This window comes from Homalodisca vitripennis, chromosome 2 (genome assembly GCF_021130785.1).
Source record: "Homalodisca vitripennis isolate AUS2020 chromosome 2, UT_GWSS_2.1, whole genome shotgun sequence".
NCBI classification, from domain to species: domain Eukaryota; kingdom Metazoa; phylum Arthropoda; class Insecta; order Hemiptera; family Cicadellidae; genus Homalodisca; species Homalodisca vitripennis.
The window spans coordinates 128,921,036-128,942,145 of NC_060208.1; the positions used below are offsets into that span (position 1 = coordinate 128,921,036).

The 21,110-nt window shown below is 36.6% G+C and overlaps 1 protein-coding gene across 2 annotated transcripts in view; it reads right to left on the reverse strand.

Moving 5' to 3' along the window:
- LOC124354730 (xaa-Pro dipeptidase) overlaps positions 1-21,110 on the reverse strand; it is a 163,781-nt gene that overhangs the window by 26,640 nt on the left and 116,031 nt on the right. For both annotated transcript variants that reach the window (XM_046805389.1, XM_046805388.1), the window contains exon 4: positions 16,398-16,445. In XM_046805389.1, coding sequence (XP_046661345.1) covers positions 16,398-16,445 — 48 coding nt within the window. The remainder of the gene's footprint in view (positions 1-16,397; positions 16,446-21,110) is intronic.

Consider the following 21,110-nt stretch of genomic DNA (forward strand, 5'->3'; position numbering starts at 1 on the left):
AAACAGCTGGATTTTGCTTTTATTGACTTTACTAAGGACTTCGACAAAGTAGATCACTCTATTTTATGTCACCTGTAGGTTTATGGAATCCAAGGTCTACTACTCTCTTGGCTCAGTGACTACCTGCAAGGCCGATGCCTGAGAGTGAAGTTGCCAACTACACCATCCATTGAGTACCATCAACTCTCGGACGTTCCTCAATGCCCCTTACTGGGCCCATTCTAACTTATTGTTTTCATCAATGACATAACTTCCATGTTGCCAGTGCAAGCCCTAGAGTTCGTCGATGACATCAAGAGAACTTTGTTCGGCCCTTGTCTTGCCTCAACAGTGTCCTGGATTGGTGTAACAAATAACATGAAACTTGACCTTAAGTGTCCTGTTCTGACTTTTGGTCGGCTGCATGATCTACGCAATTTCCAGTACACTTTGGGTGGTCAACCACTAGATAAGGTCTCCATCATAAAGAATTTGGGTGTAACTGTTTGTGCTGATTTCTTCTTCAATGAGCATACTTGTGATTTATGCAGATGTGCACACAGGATGTTGGGATTCATCGCAAGATCAACTCATGGCATGACGAGCCCTCTGTTTTAAATTGTTTTAAAACTTTTTAAACACTCTTAGTGTCCTTTGTACGCCAGCTTCTGGAGTATGCTAGCCCCGATTGCCCCCCCCCCCACTAGTTTGATCTGATTAATATGCTGGAAGCTATCCAGAGGAAGTTCTAAAGACTAGTAGGGATTCGTCAGGGACTCTGTTTTAGGGAGGTGCCATTTGCTGAACTTCAGGCCGAGATTCTCCTTTCGAATCTTCAAGTCAGGCGCAAAGTCACCAATATCTTATTTATTTCCAAATTAATGAACGGTCTGCTCGACTCTCCAATACTCCTCTCCCAAGTGGAATTTCGTACTCCAACAAGAACTCGGTCACTTGATCTGTTCGGCAGGAGTCATCACTCACATGGTTATAAATTCCATGATCCACTTGCGAGAATGGCGAGTTTCTGCCATAACAGTGATTTCTTCACTGAAAGTGCCTCAACAATTCGAAGAAGAGTACTGGCTGTCTCCAAACATGCTCCTGCATAAACATTTATATTAAACTTACTGTATATTCTTATTAGATTGTTATTCATTGTTATGTAATTAATCTGTAGTTAATCGTTCGTCATTTGCTATTTATTGTTGGTAATGTAGTGGTTTTACCGTTGGAATGAAATAAACTAAAATAGAAGACGTTCTTTCATAGTATTAGACGTAACTTGTATGTGCTCTAGACAATTTCTTCTCTTGGACATCAAACTCACAGGGTTTTATAAATTTTTAAAATCTGCGTAAAATTTCTCAAAGTACTCAAGAAAATCTTGTTTGATGAAAATGTTCAAATATCCATAATTTAATTTTTTGTGGAATTCAGTGTTCTTAAACTGAGAATGGACAAAATTGATCCTGCACTTGTATCCACACAGAACAATGTTTTGTATCGTTTCAGTCCTTCAGTTCTTAAGATGTTTTCCAACCTTGTAACATGTATGCGTGTTGGTTTATTTATCTTATTGTGTGTATGTATATATATATATATATATATATATATATATATATATATATATATATATATATATATATATATATATATATATATATATATACACTTCTTCCTTGAAACACTTGTTTAAAAACCGATCTGCCGATCTGTTACGATACTATGGAATTTAACAGGGCAAAAATATTGAATCTAGGTCGAAATAGTAGGCTACAGATAATTATAATACTGTGCCATGATCCATGATATGTTTTTATTTATTACACAAATTTAACTTTAAAACGTTAGAGACATTTATAACAAAATAAAAACATTTAATTTGAGTTAAAAAGTATATGAAAATGATTAATAGTCCCAAATAACAGTGCCTCATTCACAACATAACAATCCTCTGGCAACATACAAAAATATACAAATCATGTGTCACTTTTAAAAGTACTGAAAGATATTCATTCATACACAAGATATAACGTACGCTGATATTGTAGTTTAATATTTTGGTTATACTATCACGTCAAGTGTTGCGTAGAAAATTAAAATAAATATATTTTGTTAAGAAAACCTATTTCTAGACTTGCGTGGCGTTTTTAATGAATCAAACTAGACATATTCTTTGTTATGCACTAATATACTAAACATATATTACTGTACCACATTCACTATTTGAATTACAAATAAATATTTATGGTTATAAAGATTCAGGTACTGCTACCAGAAATAGAAGTTTTCCGACAGTTTATATACATAGCACCATTCAACAACCTCAATAAAACCCCATTGTTATGAGTTGAGTCAATGATAAATTAGGTTATTTAGCTGTTTAATGCTATATCGTGGATTTACATTTTTCCGATATTTTTTTCTTTACAATTATACTTCCTTGCATATGAGAATTTATAAGTGGAGGTTGTAAACCCCATAAACTCCCTTCAGACTAAGCCTCTACGTCGATTTAACAACATCAATACACACATGTACCAACCAGACAATTCTGTGCAACTGTCTACAATATTAACATTTCAACGTTTTGATTCTTCATCCACATGCCTTAATCTTTTAAATAGGAATTCCAGAAATATTCATAATAATATACCTATACATATATACTTGTGTTTGTCAATGCATGATTAACGTATTTTATGGTGGACCTGTAAAGTAAACACGTTTGTAGTAGGACACTCGTTATTTACATTTTCCTACTAGATTTTTAATTTGTATACGACTCAAATTGTACCAGATTGCACGGGTGAGGTACCGCATGTTACACGCGGATTATACGTTCCAAGTCGTAGAGCTTGTAAATGGAGTCGAGGTTGTTGAACTGTCTCGACCTCTCTCTAGACCGTATAGAGTTTTCAAGTCCGGTGCCAGTACATTGTTATAAGGACAACTATCACAGGATCTAATGCCGAAATGTACACAAACGATACCAAATTAAAAAACGCAATCCAAGTTATAAAATATCCAAATATGATAGAGAAAACCCTTATTGCTTTCTCTTTATCTCAAATGTACAATGTTGGTAGTTAAATATACTATATTTATGTAGAGCACCTGTAGATGAAAATGTACAACTCAAACTTTGTTTGCTGGCTTGTGGATTCTCATAAATTTGTACTTACTTTTATCTAATACTACACAAATAATAACATTATCGGTTTCAATTTCACTATATTTCATATAAAGTTAAAAGTCTTGTACACTAAAACAATGTATATATTAAATAAAAACTGTGCAAAATGTAAAATTAATTTTCAACGAAATATTTTATCTTCTAACACAGGAATTTAAGGTAATATAATTTACAGAACCTTCATTATACATGTTAAAATAGTTTATATCTTCTCGGTTATTTCATCTGGTAATAAATCACTGAACTAAGCCATATTTTAAAATTCGCTTGCAGCAATAAAGCAGTAATTTTCAACCAGACGTTTAATGAGTTTTAGTTATTTCAATCAGACGTGTAATGAGTTTTCCTCTTCATTCTAACATCTATAGCAAGTCAAATCTTGATGTTTAGTTGGTTCTTAAAATGTATTTCTCCATATTTTCTTAAGACCGCCTATTGTGTATTATTTTATTTGAATCGTAAACCACAAGTTTCGATTTATTTCATCATTGCAATCTCGGTCCCTCCCTAATGATTAACCATTCTTATAGTGCAACAAGTAAACAAACTTATTTGCAATCTCAGTAAGTTATTAGCTTTGATGATATTAGTGCCCTTGTCCTTCTTAGGTCATGTTCCATCGTTTCGCAAGCTGAATGCTGATTCAGTTTCCACCATTCCTACGGATAAGATAATCTCATCTGATACTTTTCGTGATTTTCTTATTCCAGTGTACCGTCCTCACACTGACGACGAATCCGTTCGGTGTTCCCTGTTCAGACAGATCGATTTTCAACGGAATGCGTGGGAATGGGAATGTCTGCCGGGCGAGGGAGGGAGGGGGAAGAGTACATTGTACAAGGTCAGCTGTCTGGCCGTTGCCATTTCCCCTCCCGCTGCTCTATCCCCTCCACCTTCACCTGTGTTTACGTTTTGTCCTCACATTCCATCATAGTGCAGCTGCCCCCCCTCACCCGCCGACTCCTCACCTAAACTTCTCTCCTTTCCCCGTACACTTTCGTAAACAAAAACTCAAGTCCTCCCCGCTCCTCAACACTCAAACTGCCACGCGTCATATTTCTTAAAACTTCTATTTCTAATTTTCTTGGATAGCATGAGAACAAGAACAACCTTAAATAAATAAAAACTATAACACACTCATTGTAAAGAAAATACACAAATCGTTTTAAGGCACAATTTCCATTCCGCAATTGGTAGATTGTCACAACCTACTACTTACAATATCCCAATGTAATTTTTTCATCTTTTCACAATTCAAATAAAACTTCAATGTTCACCTTTATAAATCAAACAGAAATTTGCATTCGATCTTCTTTTATAGAACTAAAAGTATACATAGCTATTTTTTTTAATTTACACTCTCTGTGCACATATCATGTCCATAACATACGTACCCGTGTATGTAAATGAATGCCTGTCCTGATACCGACTTAAAGTTGAGCTGAAGATAAATTAAAAATCAAATATTGTGTATTGAACGTTTTCTCAACATAATGCAAGAAATAGATACACTACCTCACTGCACTTGTTTGTATAAACGATTATTGATTTTTATAAATGAAGCATATATTTAAACAAATAATGTATTGCACAATTTATGCCTTTATTGCTAAACGTCAATTTGTGGTACATGTAAATATCCCCTTTCCAAAGTCCCTGCTCTTTTTAAAGACTAAAGAAAGTTTGAAATGTTCACCAATACAAATGTTAATGGAATGTAGAACGAAAATAAGTTATACAGAGATAAGGAACTATGGAGAGAGGAACTACAATGATACAAACTTATCTACACACTCAAGTGGTGGTGGGAGGGGGAGGGTGAACGAACATCCTGATCACGCGCAGCACCTGCAACCCCGGCGGAAATATTATTCTACTGATTAAAAGAGGTTATATGGCCGAATATTGTATAACAAGTGCAGGGAATCTTGAATTCAAGTCCAAAGTCATGACATGCATCTATTAGCATGTTGTGTCCAACGGAATAATATTTTTAGGGTGAATGGATATTTGCTTAATTCATTCGCCACTATTCGAATAACATCAAAACATGAACTTTCTCCACCCAAATACGTACTAACCTCTACACCTGTTCGCACTCCCCAGTAATTTTTATGTTTTTTTTTTATTATTATTATTATTATTTTTAATAAATTACAATCAGGTGTTTTTCTTAGATAAGAGGTCAAACGAGTATACATGTAGTCAATAGCGGCCCCTCAATGCTCACAAAGGTTGGTTAGAAAGATTGGCTATTTTGACAGTTCTAGCCGCTGGCAGCAAAATAATTATTCCCATGTATAAAGTGTTTCCCAATATTTATACCGAGAAATTCAACCTTATCAAAGAACTCGTGAGTTGTGATTGATAAGGCACTGCATCAAAGCCATTTGAAATGGGGTGAGGTGGCTATTCGCACTGAAATGTTGGCAATGCTGAAGGACAAGGTGTGGTGCTTACGACGTGGCCCCGGCGGGTTGGCAACACTGCTCCAGAATCAATACGGGCCTACCCAAACATCCGACCGATAACGCCGACACAACTTTCTCCCCCCCCTCCCACCATGACCAACTACCTACCACCTTGCCTTCCTTTCCGTTGAAGTTGGCATGGCAACTGTAAACAAATTAGAATGTCATGCACTCTATTACTGCACTGAAATTTTAACGATTTTACAACGTTTTATTAGTTTTTTGGATAAGACCTAAAACAAATGTACAGCTAAAATGTTGTTGCGAGAACGACGAATGAAGCTAGTAAAATACAGTATGTCCAAATTTGTTTACGTTTTTCCGAGTTAATTTGTGTTTCTTTTTTTCTTTTATTTTATTTTTAATTATCTGATGTCATACTCATATAGGTTTAAAATGGAGATACAAAACTATTTCTTTCGCTAATAACGTAATTTCAGTCATTTACGGGTTAAACTGGTGTAGGGTGGTCTTATTAGGCTATACATGAAGGGAATGAACCCATATTCTAAAGATTATAACTCAATGCAACAATATCACCTATTTAATTTACGAAAGTCCATACACTACATAAACTCAGTGTTGTACGACAAACATCATGACTCAGATTCATTTCAAACAGTTCTTTGGATCATTGCAACTGCAATTCATAAACCCTAAATATATTTTGAATTTATTATGTGACATCCGTCGAAAATTAACAAAATTTTATTTTAGTACAAATACAGGTTGTTTGGAGTTTCCGAGAACAGCTTACCGCGCCCTTGATTATGGACTTCTGCAGGTTTCGTAATCAAGGGGCCGGGCCGAGTTGCCGTTTTCTCATCTCAGTAGCTTGAGTATATCTGGAATTACTGTATTCGTGAGGCCATGCTAAAATTGCGGAAGTGAACAACATCCTTGGCCAAATAGATTTCACAATCACTTTCTTTTTCGCATGATTTGTTCGTTGAGATAGGGAAAAAATTATCTCAAACGTATATATTGGTGTTACAAACATGTAAAGAAACCCGATTTTGGTTTTAGAATGTTAGTTTATCAATATACAACTGAAGATATGACATTTTATTTCGTTTCGGTTATTTGTGATTGTGACATAGCTTTGTGAGCGTCGGCAAAACAATCCGGGTTATGTCCTGCGGTTTCCCCCTAGAATGCTTATAGCAGTTATCGAGGCGGGGGCGTTGAATTCCGTTTCGCCGCGCTCACCACTGTGCTGTCCTGTGTGGTGTATTGGCCCAGGCCGGACGTGCCACTTACAGGCCATGGCACCCTGATACTCTACACTCTACAGTCAGCAGTACTGCTACAGTCAAGCATTGACAACTAACACAACCCACACAGTATACTTTACTTGCTCGGAGACATCACATAAATAGGTCAAAGTTCATTATTTGTTGAATATCATGATTTTTTTCCTCATATAACCATGTTTATTTATAAGAGAAGATACAATTATTAATTCGCTTGAAATTTTCTATTTGATGTGTCGTCAGTACAGCAACTTCCATTGTCATTATTACTTATTCTCATGGATTCAAAACGAAACAACAGAATCAATATCATAGTAGAACCAAGTGATTCCATGTGTGTTAAACGCAATTAAAATGTACAACATAGCATTGTTAAGATTCGACGTTTCTCCAAAATCACAATATTGGACTCATGCTTAGTTACTAAAATTACAATATATGACTAATTTTCACTAATTTTGCATATGAGAATTAGAGAAATTTGACGCAACAGGTACAGGCAGGATGTCTTCGCGATTCGCGAATGAAGCATATTAACTAAAAAATGTAAAAAACAATACGTTAAACTGGTGATTTATTCCACTCTTGATCTCGTGGTATTATGAACGGTAAAATTACAACCAAACTCGGATCATCTTCTCTTATTAATATATTTGACTCTTTCTGGAGTTTCACATGTTCTCAAGAAAAGCGGATTGTGGTTGTGGGAAAGTGGGGAATTACATCGCATGGCCGAGGTGGTTGGCATCTCTGACAGCTCAGCTGGCGCGGCGCGGTGGGCACGCTCCATGCTCCATTTCCCGGGCTGGCGGCTGGTGCGGCCCGGTCTGTTTATAAACAAAGCGCATTCCGCGGGCCGCGGCAGCCGGTGAGCGGCCATGTTGCCGTCGTAGCGACCTGACAATTGGCCCAATCCGTGTCATTGCGAGACAGAGTTCGGGGTCGTCAACTCCGTCGAGTGTGGAGGCCTACTTGATCTCGACTTGCCGTTTCAAGAGCGATCAGAAGCTTCATTGGCACTTCCTCAATTCGAGACATTAGGAGACCGACGGAATAGGAATTAGAGTAGGTTAAGTTGTCAAATATAGCCCTAAAATTGGTGACCACCATCTCGGATTTGTCATAATTTATTTATCTCGTCACCACAGTCGTTTACTGGACACGAGCTATTCAGTGAAGCGCCCACTAACACAAACCTATTTAATGTACTGAATTTGTAAAATTGTAACAGTGTCAATTAGAATACAAGCATTATACAGTATTTATTTCCATAATGATATACAAGTGTGCCTCTTGTTTACTCATATCACAGAGGATCAAACCTAAGTCTGTACTCATATTTAACCAATACTCATAGTTTCGTATATATTTTATTATTAAGTTATAGCCTACAATTGAATACTGAATTTGACAACGGTTTATCCAAACTGATTACTGGTACTAACTACTATCAAACTTTGACCGTTAAAATTGTTATTCGCAAAAATACTGAAAATTTTGCAATTACGTTATGCATACTCATTTGTTATAATATAATTACAACAGTTTATCATGAATGGGGCAAGAGCCTTCCTATCTGGAAAGATGATTTGTGATAGAAAGCTGGAACTTGACCGAACCAGCTACTATACAATAGCTTTTTCTGGTTTTCCGTGTTGCAAAGTCGTCAATAATGTGTTTGTAGTCTAATTTTAAAGTAATGTCGTTTTGGGTGCACAGCAACAATAAGTCATTAAGCTTTTCATCAACCATAGACGATCTAATTTCTGACTTTACTCTTTTCAATGCTGAAAAGCTACGTTCAGCTGTGCAATTCGTCACAGGTAAGGTTAGAAATATCCTGAGAGCGACCTCCAAATTGGGGAGATTGTTCTCTAATCTGTTTGATTTTATGTAGGCGTACATATCTTTGATCTTAGAAAGGTTCTCCAAAACCATGTATTGTTTCTAATGGTTACATTCCTGGACAAAGTCTTGCCCATCAATATCGTTCTTGTATACTTCTCCTAACAGTTTAGCTTCACAAGCCACCTCTTTGGAATTTTTCTCTTCTAGATTTTATAAGATCTTAAATAGGCCTCCCTTCTGTTGTGTGTTGTTGTTCTGTTGCGAAGCTATGTTATCAACAATGGCAATAAACATCCCAGTGCAAAATCTTTCTCGAGAAGATGTTTCTTCCATGCTTCTGTCCTTCTTTTCATCGGGCAATAACTTTCTTTTTCTTGCTTTGTCGTAAACAGCTTCTTCTTTTTCTGCAAGTTTCAATGGTTTGGACTCAAAATCATCAAATAAATCTCTCTTTTCACTCAAAAACGAGGATAGTGTTTTAAGTTTTTTGTAGCACCAAATAGGTCTAAATCTTGATTTTGAAGAGTCTTACTTGTTTTATCAACTCTCTTGAGAATTTCGTCCCAGATCACAGTTAATAACGTGGTACGTAAATTTACAAATGTTTATATAATCCCAGTGGCTGTGCATTATGTTTCTGGTGTCTGAGTGTCGTCTTTATTTTGCTCTTCAAGAGCATCGTTTAATTCATGTCGACTTATTTTTTAAGCTCGAGGGACGTTTGCCCTAGCAGACCATCTTGTATCACTCAGGTGTTTTAAGCTTTCTCTGATCTTTCTTTGATTTTCCTTCGTTGCTCTTTTCAATATGAATTTGTAGGATGTTCCACCTATAAGTGGATGCCGAGAAAAAATCATACAGCCCTTGTACGTGTGTTATCTGGACACGCCTTGTCGGCAGCAAAACACCCAGCAAGGTTTAGTGAGTGAGCTGCACATGGTACATAGTCAGAAAGATCATTTTTGCTGTTAATCCTTGCCTGAAGATCTGAGTATATGCCCGATATGTTTGATGCATTGTTGTAACTTTGTCCACATCAGTTATCGACATCCAGCTCAAGTTTCTCGTGTAAACTGAGGGTTGATTCTTCCAAACTTCCAGATTTGTGGCACACACTTGGTAAGAGTTGTAGGCCTATCAGCCGTTCGTTGGCGCAATCATTAGGCAATGAAACATACCGAAGTACTACGGCCAATTGGTCTGTGTGCGACACGTCAGGTGTGGAGTCTATGATTATAGAGAGATAGCGAACTTGCTTAATTTCATTTAAGATTTTTTTCAGTACTTCTTTGCTCATAATGTCAATAAATTCACTGCAAATGTCAGACGAAATGTATGATATACTACCTTTGCCTTTGTTACCATGTTTTGGGTGAGAAATGGACCAAATTCACGTATCAGCTTAAGACAGCCTAGAAAAAGTCCGTTTGATGATGATGCATGCAGATAAAACCACGGCAATTTTTCTCCATTGTTTGCGCCCCCAAAAAATGACAATCGCCTAGCGCCCTAGGCACGTGCCTACCGTGCCTATTGGGTAAAACGGGCCTGGATACGGTCACTGGAGGTTAAATACCGCGACAGGTCTCATAGGGAACAGCAAAATATAATGAAACTAGACACGACTTTATTGGACACGAAGTTAAAGACTACCACTCACTGAATACGGGAGAGAGTGACTAATATAATTGAATAGAACAATTACTACACGCTATAGCAATTACTTGTAACCAACACAGACCAGCTGATTTATACTTGATACAAGTCACAATCATATTTTTTTGGCTGGACGTTGTTACATTGTTCATATATTTATAAATTCTCGCTTAAACCCCACTTTTTGATAATCTTATAACAATACTTCCCTCACTATATCACTAAAGTGTTTTCACTATCATTTGGTCATGTTGATGTTGAGGTAATTAAGACGGAACAAAACTAATGCAAAAATACTTTACAAACATAAAAAACTAGCCTAAACCCGCGGCTCCGCTCGCGTGGCAGTAGAGAGGGCTACATCAATCAAGCATCGAAAAGAAATACTAATTTTATTATACGTTTTTCCAATTAATTTATTGCTCTACTAATACATCGTAGCATATCATAAAATCTATTATAAAAGTTTTTTGTTTATTTTAATGCGTTTTGGTAAACAACGTTATTAGTTGTATTATTTGGAGCATAAATATAAAGGTTCTTCGGGTTTCCGACTCTTGAGCAAGCGACGTATAATTGACCGTGCGAGAAACATGAGGGTTCCAGATGGATTCCTGCGACGTTAAGTGATTGTCCTTGTGCCTTATTAATCGTCATTGCGAACGCAAGTCGAACGGGGAACTGAAGTCTCTTAAATTCAAATGGCAAGTCGGATGGAATTAAGGGGATGCGAGGGATGAAGTTGTTTACATAGAAACGTCAAAAATATTTATGTTTACTTAGTTACTGTCAAAAATAACAACAATTTTTTGTCGCATTATATATGTTTACAAAGAACAGCTGATTAAAAATTTGAAAAGACTCTTTCACTTAATAACATATGTTTGCTGCAATGCATTTCTTACGGGTATTTCTGTAACCAGTGGGGCGGAATCCTGAATCGGGAAAGGGATAAAAAGTATCCTATAACCTTCTACAGATCAAGACGAACAAATTAAAAAAAAAAATTAGGCGAATCCGTCCAGCCGTTTGTGAGTGATGCTGTTACACACGAACAGTTTCATTTTTATATATATAGATAGATACTTTGTCAAAAGAGCACTGCTATGTTGGGTGCGTTCTGTACGAAAAAAAAACTCTGAGGGTCGGTGTTTTTATGAATTGCACAAAATGTAATGTATTAAAATTCACAAGTATATATTTACAGTTCTTACGATCCAAAACCGATATGGTGAGCGAGTTCCGTTTCTCTGCTAGAGCGCGAATGATGCTTGAATTTCGACCACAAATCACGGCAACACCGACAACAAGAGCAAAAAACTCAACGTAACATACTGACACGAGTTATTAGTCTACGCTTCAAGTTTATTGTCGACAGCAAAATGTAACTCATTCGACCATGTAAACACGTTCGCTGTTACGAGGAACTAAACACCAACTACTAAAGGAGCTCTTACTAGAAGTTGCTATACACACTGTTCAATATGAAAAATACGAGCAGGGTACAAGCTCTCGCTAAATTATAAACTCATTCCCGCATATCAATGTTCTTAAAAGTTAACAATAAGAAGTTTTTTTTAATAAATATATCTTTCTTCAATGCTAGGGTGGGATCCTATGTGTTGGATCCAAACATCAAAATGATGTTATATCAATATATATTGATTACATTTATTTTTATACGAACTAGAAAAAGAATTGTTACTCAGTACATCGTTTACATCGACAACACGTATTAAATTGTTCCTATACCGCTTTATTATACCAGTTCTATTCTGTGCGAATTGTGTCATGGAAAGACATTCAAAGAACCAAGATTATTACTGTTGTCCACGAGCAGTGAGCGAAAAGCGGGATATTTGGAGTGTACAAGCGATTAGTTGGCAGACCTGGTGAAAGCATGTGCGATATAGTTGCAAGGTTTACACGACGACCACGCGGTAGCGACGGGAGAAAGAGGGGGGAGGGAGCAGTCATTGACCACGACGCGGCTGAGGCCACAGGATGTCCGTCCATCTGTCTGTGCCCATCCACATGATTCAGCCTCAAGGTCACACTACCCACCTCATCTTAACCCTTGTGTATTCCTATGGGTAATTGGGGGGGGGGGGGGTAATGAATAACATATTGTTTTGTTAGCATATTTGGATCAACAAGACATTCATTCCCCTATTGGAATTTTTTATGACAATAAATATAAAAATCCCAATTTCAGAGAAGGTGAAAATTATAATGTAATCAATTATTAAGTTCTGTATAGCTGAAGTAGAGACTCTAAATTATTATTAATCCAACAAGATTTGATGCAACATACAATACATTGTAATTAAATTGAAATTTGTAATTGCATTCATGGGGTTGTTGATTGATACTACAACAATGAAATTGACTGGACTGAAATGTGCAAAATAGTATGTTCATACTGATCAAATTGACCTTACCTATAACCAAAAAAATAAACAATGTTTTTGGTGTAGGTAATTGTTTTATCAATTGATCACACCCAGTTAGCCCTATATTACAACATCTAAACGATTCTGAGAATTTCAGATAGGAAATGTATCTTGTGGCAATGAGAAAACGGGAGACTATTCCAAACAAAGATTGTTTTTTGTAGTTTCGGCCTTGAGTTTAGCGTCAGACAAAAAGAGGCCCGGCACTCCCGCAGGGCGACAGCAGCTGTCGAAGAAGCCTAGGAAATACAGCTTCCCTTGCTTGACCTTGACGGCACCTTTGTGATGGAGGAGCTACGACATACATAAGCTACCAGAGGAGCTGCCCTCGACTTCGGCTACCTACATAATATATTATACTCCCCTGTACGTTTTTCCTCGACTTCGGCTACCTATATAATATATTATACTCCCCTGTACGTTTTTCAAATGTTTATTTCCAATTGATGTTCCATTTGAGAAATGCCAAGAGTCGTAATTTAAGACTTTCTTTAAATCGTGTTGTCGCACATCTGCGCTATAACCCTTAATAGAGATTAGAAACTTGGCACGTAGGTTCCTCTTGGTCCAGGGAAGCAAGCACCTTACTGATTTTAGAATCAAAGGGTGTGTCTGTGGTGGATCCCGCGTTCTTGTGGGGGGGGGGGAAGGGGCAAATCGGGGGTCTGGAATATCCCCCGGAAATAAAAGTCCACAGGACTTCTTCAAGATACTGTTTCCAAATACATTGCAAAAATAACAGCCCTCATAACATGGAGTGCACATGGTATCAAAAAAGACTAACTGGCTATTTAGAACCACGTTCTTATCCACCTTTTGCATTTTTCAATGTTATTACTATTATTGAAATAACACTATTACGATAATTCAAAAGTTTTTAACTTGGCAGAATATACATCTTAACAAATATAAATAAACATTCTTCAAAAACATTCTTTATACGAGTTTAATAACATTTTTAATGGTGGCCTTTAAATATTTTTAAACCACACCAAGAAAACTAATTAATTTAGGAAAAAATCTGAAGAGAGATAAAAGATAGTGATAATGAAGATTATGATGATACCTTTCAATAAGATTTTTTTCTCAGATGAGAAATGGAGCTACAACATTGTTGTGCGTAAACCTATACGCTCCTTTGTTTCTCATCCAGTTTTCGAAACGAGGTATCCTTACAAAGACCATAAAGTTGAAACATAATTAAAAAATTAGAAGTAATAATGGTTACTAAACATTGTGTGGAAGAATACGAGTGTCTCATTAAATATCAGACTGAATCAGCGCAGGCTAAATGCGTGAGCTGATTCGACGCTATTGAATTGCAACAACAATGAGGCGAGGCCCGTTCGCGGGGTTTCCAATAAATGAATAAATATCCATTACACGTGGCACTAATGTACTGTTTCCGCGGCAACCGGTAGGTATATTGATGTTGAACCCCCACCACCCGCGAGTAAAGGAAAGTACTCATCTTTCTCATCCGTTACGAGGACTCACCCTGCAGTTGTAGTTTGCTCCGTGTAAGCGATTGTCCTGCTTCAGACCACTGATATAGCTAAACCGTAACTGCAAGATCAAAAGGAAACTGCTCCCGAATAAAGGAAAGTACTCGTCTTCCTTATCAGTTACGTGAACCGTCCCTTCAGTTATAGTTAACTGCGTCTAGGCGATTGTACTCCTAGAGATGTCTAGCGACCCCATTGATCTAGCTAAACCGTAGCTGCCAGGAGGTCAATGCTCCCGAATAAAGGAAAGTACTCGTCTTCCTTATCAGTTACGTGAACCGTCCCTTCAGTTATAGTTTACTGCGTCTAGGCGATTGTACTCCTAGAGATGTCTAGTGACCCCATTGATCTAGCTAAACCGTAGCTGCCAGGAGGTCACTGCTCCCGAATAAAGGAAAGTACTCGTCTTCCTTATCAGTTAGTGAACCGTCCCTTCAGTTATAGTTTGGTGCGTCTAGGCGATTGTACTCCCAGAGATGTCTAGTGACTATTGATCTAGACTGTAACTACAACGGGGAAACTGCGTGCTCCCCCTCCGAGATTATACCCCCTTCTTTGTTCGTAAGTCTCCCATACATCGATTCTTCAATGCACCGTCTTATGAGTGAAGACAGAGAGGGGAGGTGACCAGCCGTGGCTTGATGTGTCAACAACAACAAACGTGTCCTACTCCTACAGCCAGCCTGTTGTCGGGTCGATACAGTTGTTATTGAGACTTGGTAACCAGGGCCGTAACAACCGGTGGCGGCTGTGGGGTCTGGCTCATTGAGCGGATCAACACCATGCAATCGTCTGTCTTTGTCCTATAAATGCTCATTAAAGTTTTAATAACAACGTGTAAACAAATAAAGAAAGAAAAACTGTACAGCTCAAACAACAACTACATTATTCATTCTTGTATACAAGGTGTATCATTAAGAGTGTAAATATAGAAAGTAAAATATCAAATAAACATTATGTCCAAAATGCTATGTATTGCGTCTGCCTGTGTGTGTGTGTTTGATGCAAAATTGTACATTTCCTTATTAGTCCCGAAAGTAACGTATTGTGGGGGGGGAGGGGTACACCAAGTGTGGCTAATCCTATCGAGCCGCAAAATACAACTTTCGGGTCGAGACGAGTATTGTACGATATCATCATTTCATCAAGAAATCTTTTAAAATATTATCTGCCATTTCATAATTTAGTAATTACTTTTGCATAAGGAAACGTAACACTATTTTATAATTTATTTTAGTGTTAAAATCAGTTCTAATTAACACAAAATTTCAACTATTTATACAGAGAAAGAATTGTCTTTATAACTTGTATACTTTAAGTGCTTAAGTAAGAACAGACTTTGCGAGCAAATTAATGTATTCAACGTTACGGGAATGTTTGTAGAGAATGGAATTCCTGGTTCAGATGACATTTTAAAAACAGTTTCTAATGTCCCTATCATTAGGTATGGATATGCATGCGTGATATTGATGTATTTTATCAAATATGTATGTCTGCAAAAGTACAATGTTTTAGTGTAATAATTTGCAACTAAAGAACGACGAGAGATAAAACAAATAATAGGCCATGTATGTTGGCACTGTATATGTACTTGACCCAATGAATAGATTATACAAAACGATTTCTGAGTTTATATACTGAATGTACATAAGAGGGATAGGAGACTATATATTATATAGGCACAGAGGAATAGATATACACAATTCTATGTTGCATCGCTAATGACGCTGTGATGAGAGTCGGGACAGTTTGTTTCCTATAAGAGACGATGGAATCGGCGGAGCAGACATTGTACCATTGCGGCATCAAGCACCATTGTGTAGGGCCTAATGAGTCCTAGAATAACTGTCTGAGACCATCTTGTGTTCCTCAGCAGTCACGGCCATACAGGACACCATTGTTGTCGTAGACTATTGTCCCTATTCCTGAACTGTACAAAATCAGTGCATCTAGAGAATATAACAACAACACATAATCCATTGTTGTAATTGTTTCTAAAACTCTAATACTATTAAAAATGTCTAATTACTCACCAGAGTGAGCAGCACTTCGGGCTTGAGGTCCTTCAGCACACACTTCATCTGAAACAAAACAACGTTTCAGTTACACAGAACGTAGGCTCAGTTATTTGGTTTAGTCGTTCATAAATAGTGTAATGTTGGTATATCTAGGGTTGTGATCTATGTCATACATGTGGAAGCTCTTCCGTGCTCGTTCGGTCACAGTTGTCTCCTCCCACCTCGCCAGTCAGCAAAATACTTTTTTAAGATATAGAATGTTCTATACACACTTCACTACAGTCAAAACAATTTTAAAAAATTAGCAATGATTCCAGAGTTATATTTGCACACACTTTTTGTTAAGAGGATTATGTTAAAAGTGACAAGAATAAAACCTGTCTGGTGTAATGTATTTTGACGGAATACAATATTTTATTCAAAAATATGTAAAGATTATTACTCTTCACTTAACAAAAATACGCATAATTGTACTATGACAAGTAAAATTGTGAAAAATTACAAATTACAAGTAGGACAGTATGTCTACTTCCGTGGGTTAGTTAAAAAAAGCATAATTAAGAAAAAAAAAGTTTTTTCGAACAGAGGGAAAACTCACTTACGGCTAAATACGATGTTTAGACTATAGAGTTACAACGCATATATTATGCAATCTACGACGGAAAAAGTTAATTCCGATGCTATTTTTGTTTTTTTGCGGGGAAATGGAAACTTGTGTACGATGTTTTATATACAAATGACACATTGAACAATAGAGGCTCACACACACATACACATCATTTTATCTAAAATGAGAAATTGTATATAATGAAAAACCGGTTGCGTATAGTCGTATTATGGATAAATGTATACTATAAAATTATACAGTAATTGAAAAGAAAATGTGTTTTCCAAAATACGTAGTTTATAACATCTGTAACCTGCTGCTACCCATACGTTTGATAGATTAGTTTATTTTTATTTCCTTTGTTATTAGTCATCGTTTCACATACGATAAAAATATATGATACAGAAGAAACATATTAGGAAATGTAAAAAAAATAATTCAATAAAGCAGCGACATAGTGTACTCAGATTTTACCATACCGATTTGTTGATATTAAACACTGAAAAACAAAATATTTTATAAGTATTAACACTACATTTACTCATACGATGAATGCTATGAAATACAATTAATAGTATATTAGATAATTGTTAGTTATATACATTGAGGTAAAAAATTATTATTCACCCATTGTACTACGTAATAATTATACTATAATAATTATATAATGTAACAGAAAACCGACTTTTTCTTTATATTTTTGGTTATCATAATCCAAAAAATACACACAATATCTTTCTTTTACTCGAATACAAGGATGAATAATACCTAATTATTAAAAATGTATTTTTGAGGTAATATAGGTGTATATTTTAATGTGGTAAACGTATGAAGTAAGAGAGAGCGCCGGACTCCGGCTCCGTCAGAGATCTTCTAACTATAAATTATAATATATTCAGTGGTGCACCTAGTATAGTGAGCCCATCATCTTATGTTTTCTTTGAGGTGGGGAGGAGAGAGCATTTCTCATATCCTACTTATGAAACATGTGGTCCAAAAACGTCAAGAAAGGTTTAAATGTATTAATTAATCAAAACTTTCTTCTAGTTTATATTTCTTATCTCGTTAAATATTAATTAGCAGCTATTCTCATCTATTATGTAGCATTAACCTAACTCAAGCAATATGTTTAGGTACTTTCATTTCTCTTATTGATAAATTTGGATGAATGATGGTTCTCTCCAGGAAAAACACTTAAATCCCTGGAGGACTAAAGTTCCTACATCTAATCCGTTAAAGAAATGTTAATCGAGTAGTAAGTGTGTGTAAACAAATTTTATTTAAGTAGATGTATTTGATACATGAATAGAATATAAATTAACACATTTATAACAACAATAAAAGATGTTCAGACCGAACTTATTATTTGTCAGTCTATTACGACTATTCTGATACAACCATCACGAACCGAGGGACGGGCGCTTAGCCCAATGACGATGAACCAATAATTGCAATCATCACAGGGGATTTAGTTCCAGTGTTGAGTCGGTTAGAAATGGAAATCTATCATTCCTAAATCAGCATATTTTTAATTTACGTTTTAAAACTGTGAATGCGTGAAAATAATTTGCTGAGCTTTCGTGGGGCAGGAAATATTTCAGTTCTGCTTATCTTTCCGTACGATATCTCAAAAAAAGAAATGACCAATAGAATTTGGGAGGACCATGCTACTAGGTGTCGAAAGAGATTCACTTCTATATACCTATAAATAGATAATAAAGCAAAGCTACCCACCCAGTACATCTTCTAATTGAAAATTATCATGATGGTTTATTCAAATACGAAATGATGAAGAAGATAGAGAGCAAGATGCAAATGGTGCAAATGTTGCAATGGTAATGAACGAACAGGTTGGAATAGAAGTGAATGCACCAGGGGAAAGGGAAATTGCTGAAGCTATCAGAAAGCTGAAAAATTGTAATGCCCCAGGAGAGGATAATATCCCAGGAGAGTTTTTAAAGCTGAATGCAGATGAAGCAGCACTTTTTATCCACCCCCTAATAACTGATATCTGGGAGAATGAATATGTGCCAAAAGATTGGAATACTGGTCTTTTGGTGAAAATACCAAAGAAGGGGAATCTAGCAGATTGTGACAACTGGAGAGGAATAACTCTCACATCGGTCCCGAGCAAGATACTTTGTAGAATAATTCTAAATAGAATAAGAGAGTCTGTAGACAACAAGCTAAGAAGAAAGCAAAGTGGTTTTAGGGCAGGAAAATCTTGTGCAGACCAGATCAACACACTGAGAGTTATTGTAGAACAATTTACAGAGTATCAAGCAACACTATACCTTTCATTCATAGATTTTGAAAAAGCATTCGATAGTGTGGATAGAAGAAGAATATGGGAGGCAATGCAGACGTTTGGTATTCCCCAGAAAATAATAAATCTAGTTAGGGCATTGTATAGTGGTCATTCCTGCAAAATAGTGCATCATGGTAAAGTTTCTGAACCATTTCATGTACTTTCAGGAGTTAAACAAGGATGTATTTTGTGTCCTATTCTCTTTCTTATGGTTCTTGACGTTGTTTTGAGAAGGGCGCTTAACAGACCGAGAGGTATACAGTGGAGGTTGGCAGAGAGATTGGAAGATCTTGATTTTGCAGATGACTTATGTTTCCTTTCCCATACCTTTGGTGATATGCAGAGCAAGTTAAATGACCTCAGATTGGAAGCAGCTAGAGATGGACTCAGAATTAATGTTAAGAAGACAAAAGAAATCCGAGTCAATAGTCAAAACCAGGAAAATCTCAAGATCGGGGATGAAAGTATTGAGAGAGTTCCTAATTTCTGTTATTTGGGAAGTGAAAATGGTGGGGCAGACGAGGACATAGCCAGCAGAATACGCAAGGCAAAGCAAGCCTTCTCACAATTGTGGCCTATTTGGAGATCGGCAATGATAAGAAAAAGCACTAAGTTACGGATTTTTAATAGTAATGTGAAGCCGGTTCTCCTATACGCCTGTGAAACATGGAAGGTAACTAAACGGCTCACAATGAAGATTCAGGTGTTTGTAAATCGCTGCCTACGTAATATTCACAGGATATGGTGGCCAGATACTGTGACAAACGAGGAACTATGGCGTAGGAGTGGGCAAGAACCAATCGAATTGACAATCCGACGCAGAAAATGGGGCTGGATAGGTCATACAATGAGACGAGACCATAACAACATAGCTAGACATAGTTTTTGATTGGAACCCTCAAGGCCATAGAAAAAGGGGCCGCCCAAGGATGACCTGGAGACGGACAGCAGAAAAAGAGTTGAGAACTGTAAGAAAAAACCTGGCAAAACGTGAAGCAGATGGCTGAGAACAGAGAGGAATGGCGTGACTTTGTGGCAGCCCTATGTTCCACCTAAGGAATAAAGGAAATAAGTCAAGTAAGTCAAGTTATTCAAATACGAAGAATACTGAGTTCAATGATGGTGCATGTCACTCGATTAGATTTGGCTGAGCGTTAGCGAATATTTTTACATTGGTCTTGTAGGTAATCACGATTGAAACGAGATAATAGCTGAATAAATACATTTGTAAGGAAACTGTATACAATAATATGATATTTCAACATGTGACACTTTTATTCATAAAGGAAAAATATATATAATTGACCGAGTCAATTTTAAAAGTCGGTCACAATATTTGACTTCAGCGCCCTCTTACGTTGTAGTACCCTAGCTAGCGTACAGGCACTTTTATTTAAACACTACAGTAGTCGAAAACTTAATTTACTTACAAAAAATATAAATGAATCATACACCAAGATATCTCGAGAAAGATTTGATAAGATTTGATCTATACAATTTGTATTTTGTATGGACATTCATTTTTACATAGAAAAGAATGAGTTTTATGTATGGAGAACGATATGAGCTATATATGAGTATATTTGAAATTTGCATGCAACCTTAGCGAAGCCTGTTTGTTATACGACACGTGGTGTTGCGTACTCCTACCTCGTGTTACAGTTATTAGTGAAGTATGGCGTAGTGAGGAAAATGTATTATTTTCCTTCTATTATAAGAAACCGTTCTAACCCCCAACACGCATATAATTTTAACGGTCACATTTATAAAAAACACTTCGAATGTGACAATGTGATCATCAGTGTTTTGGTAC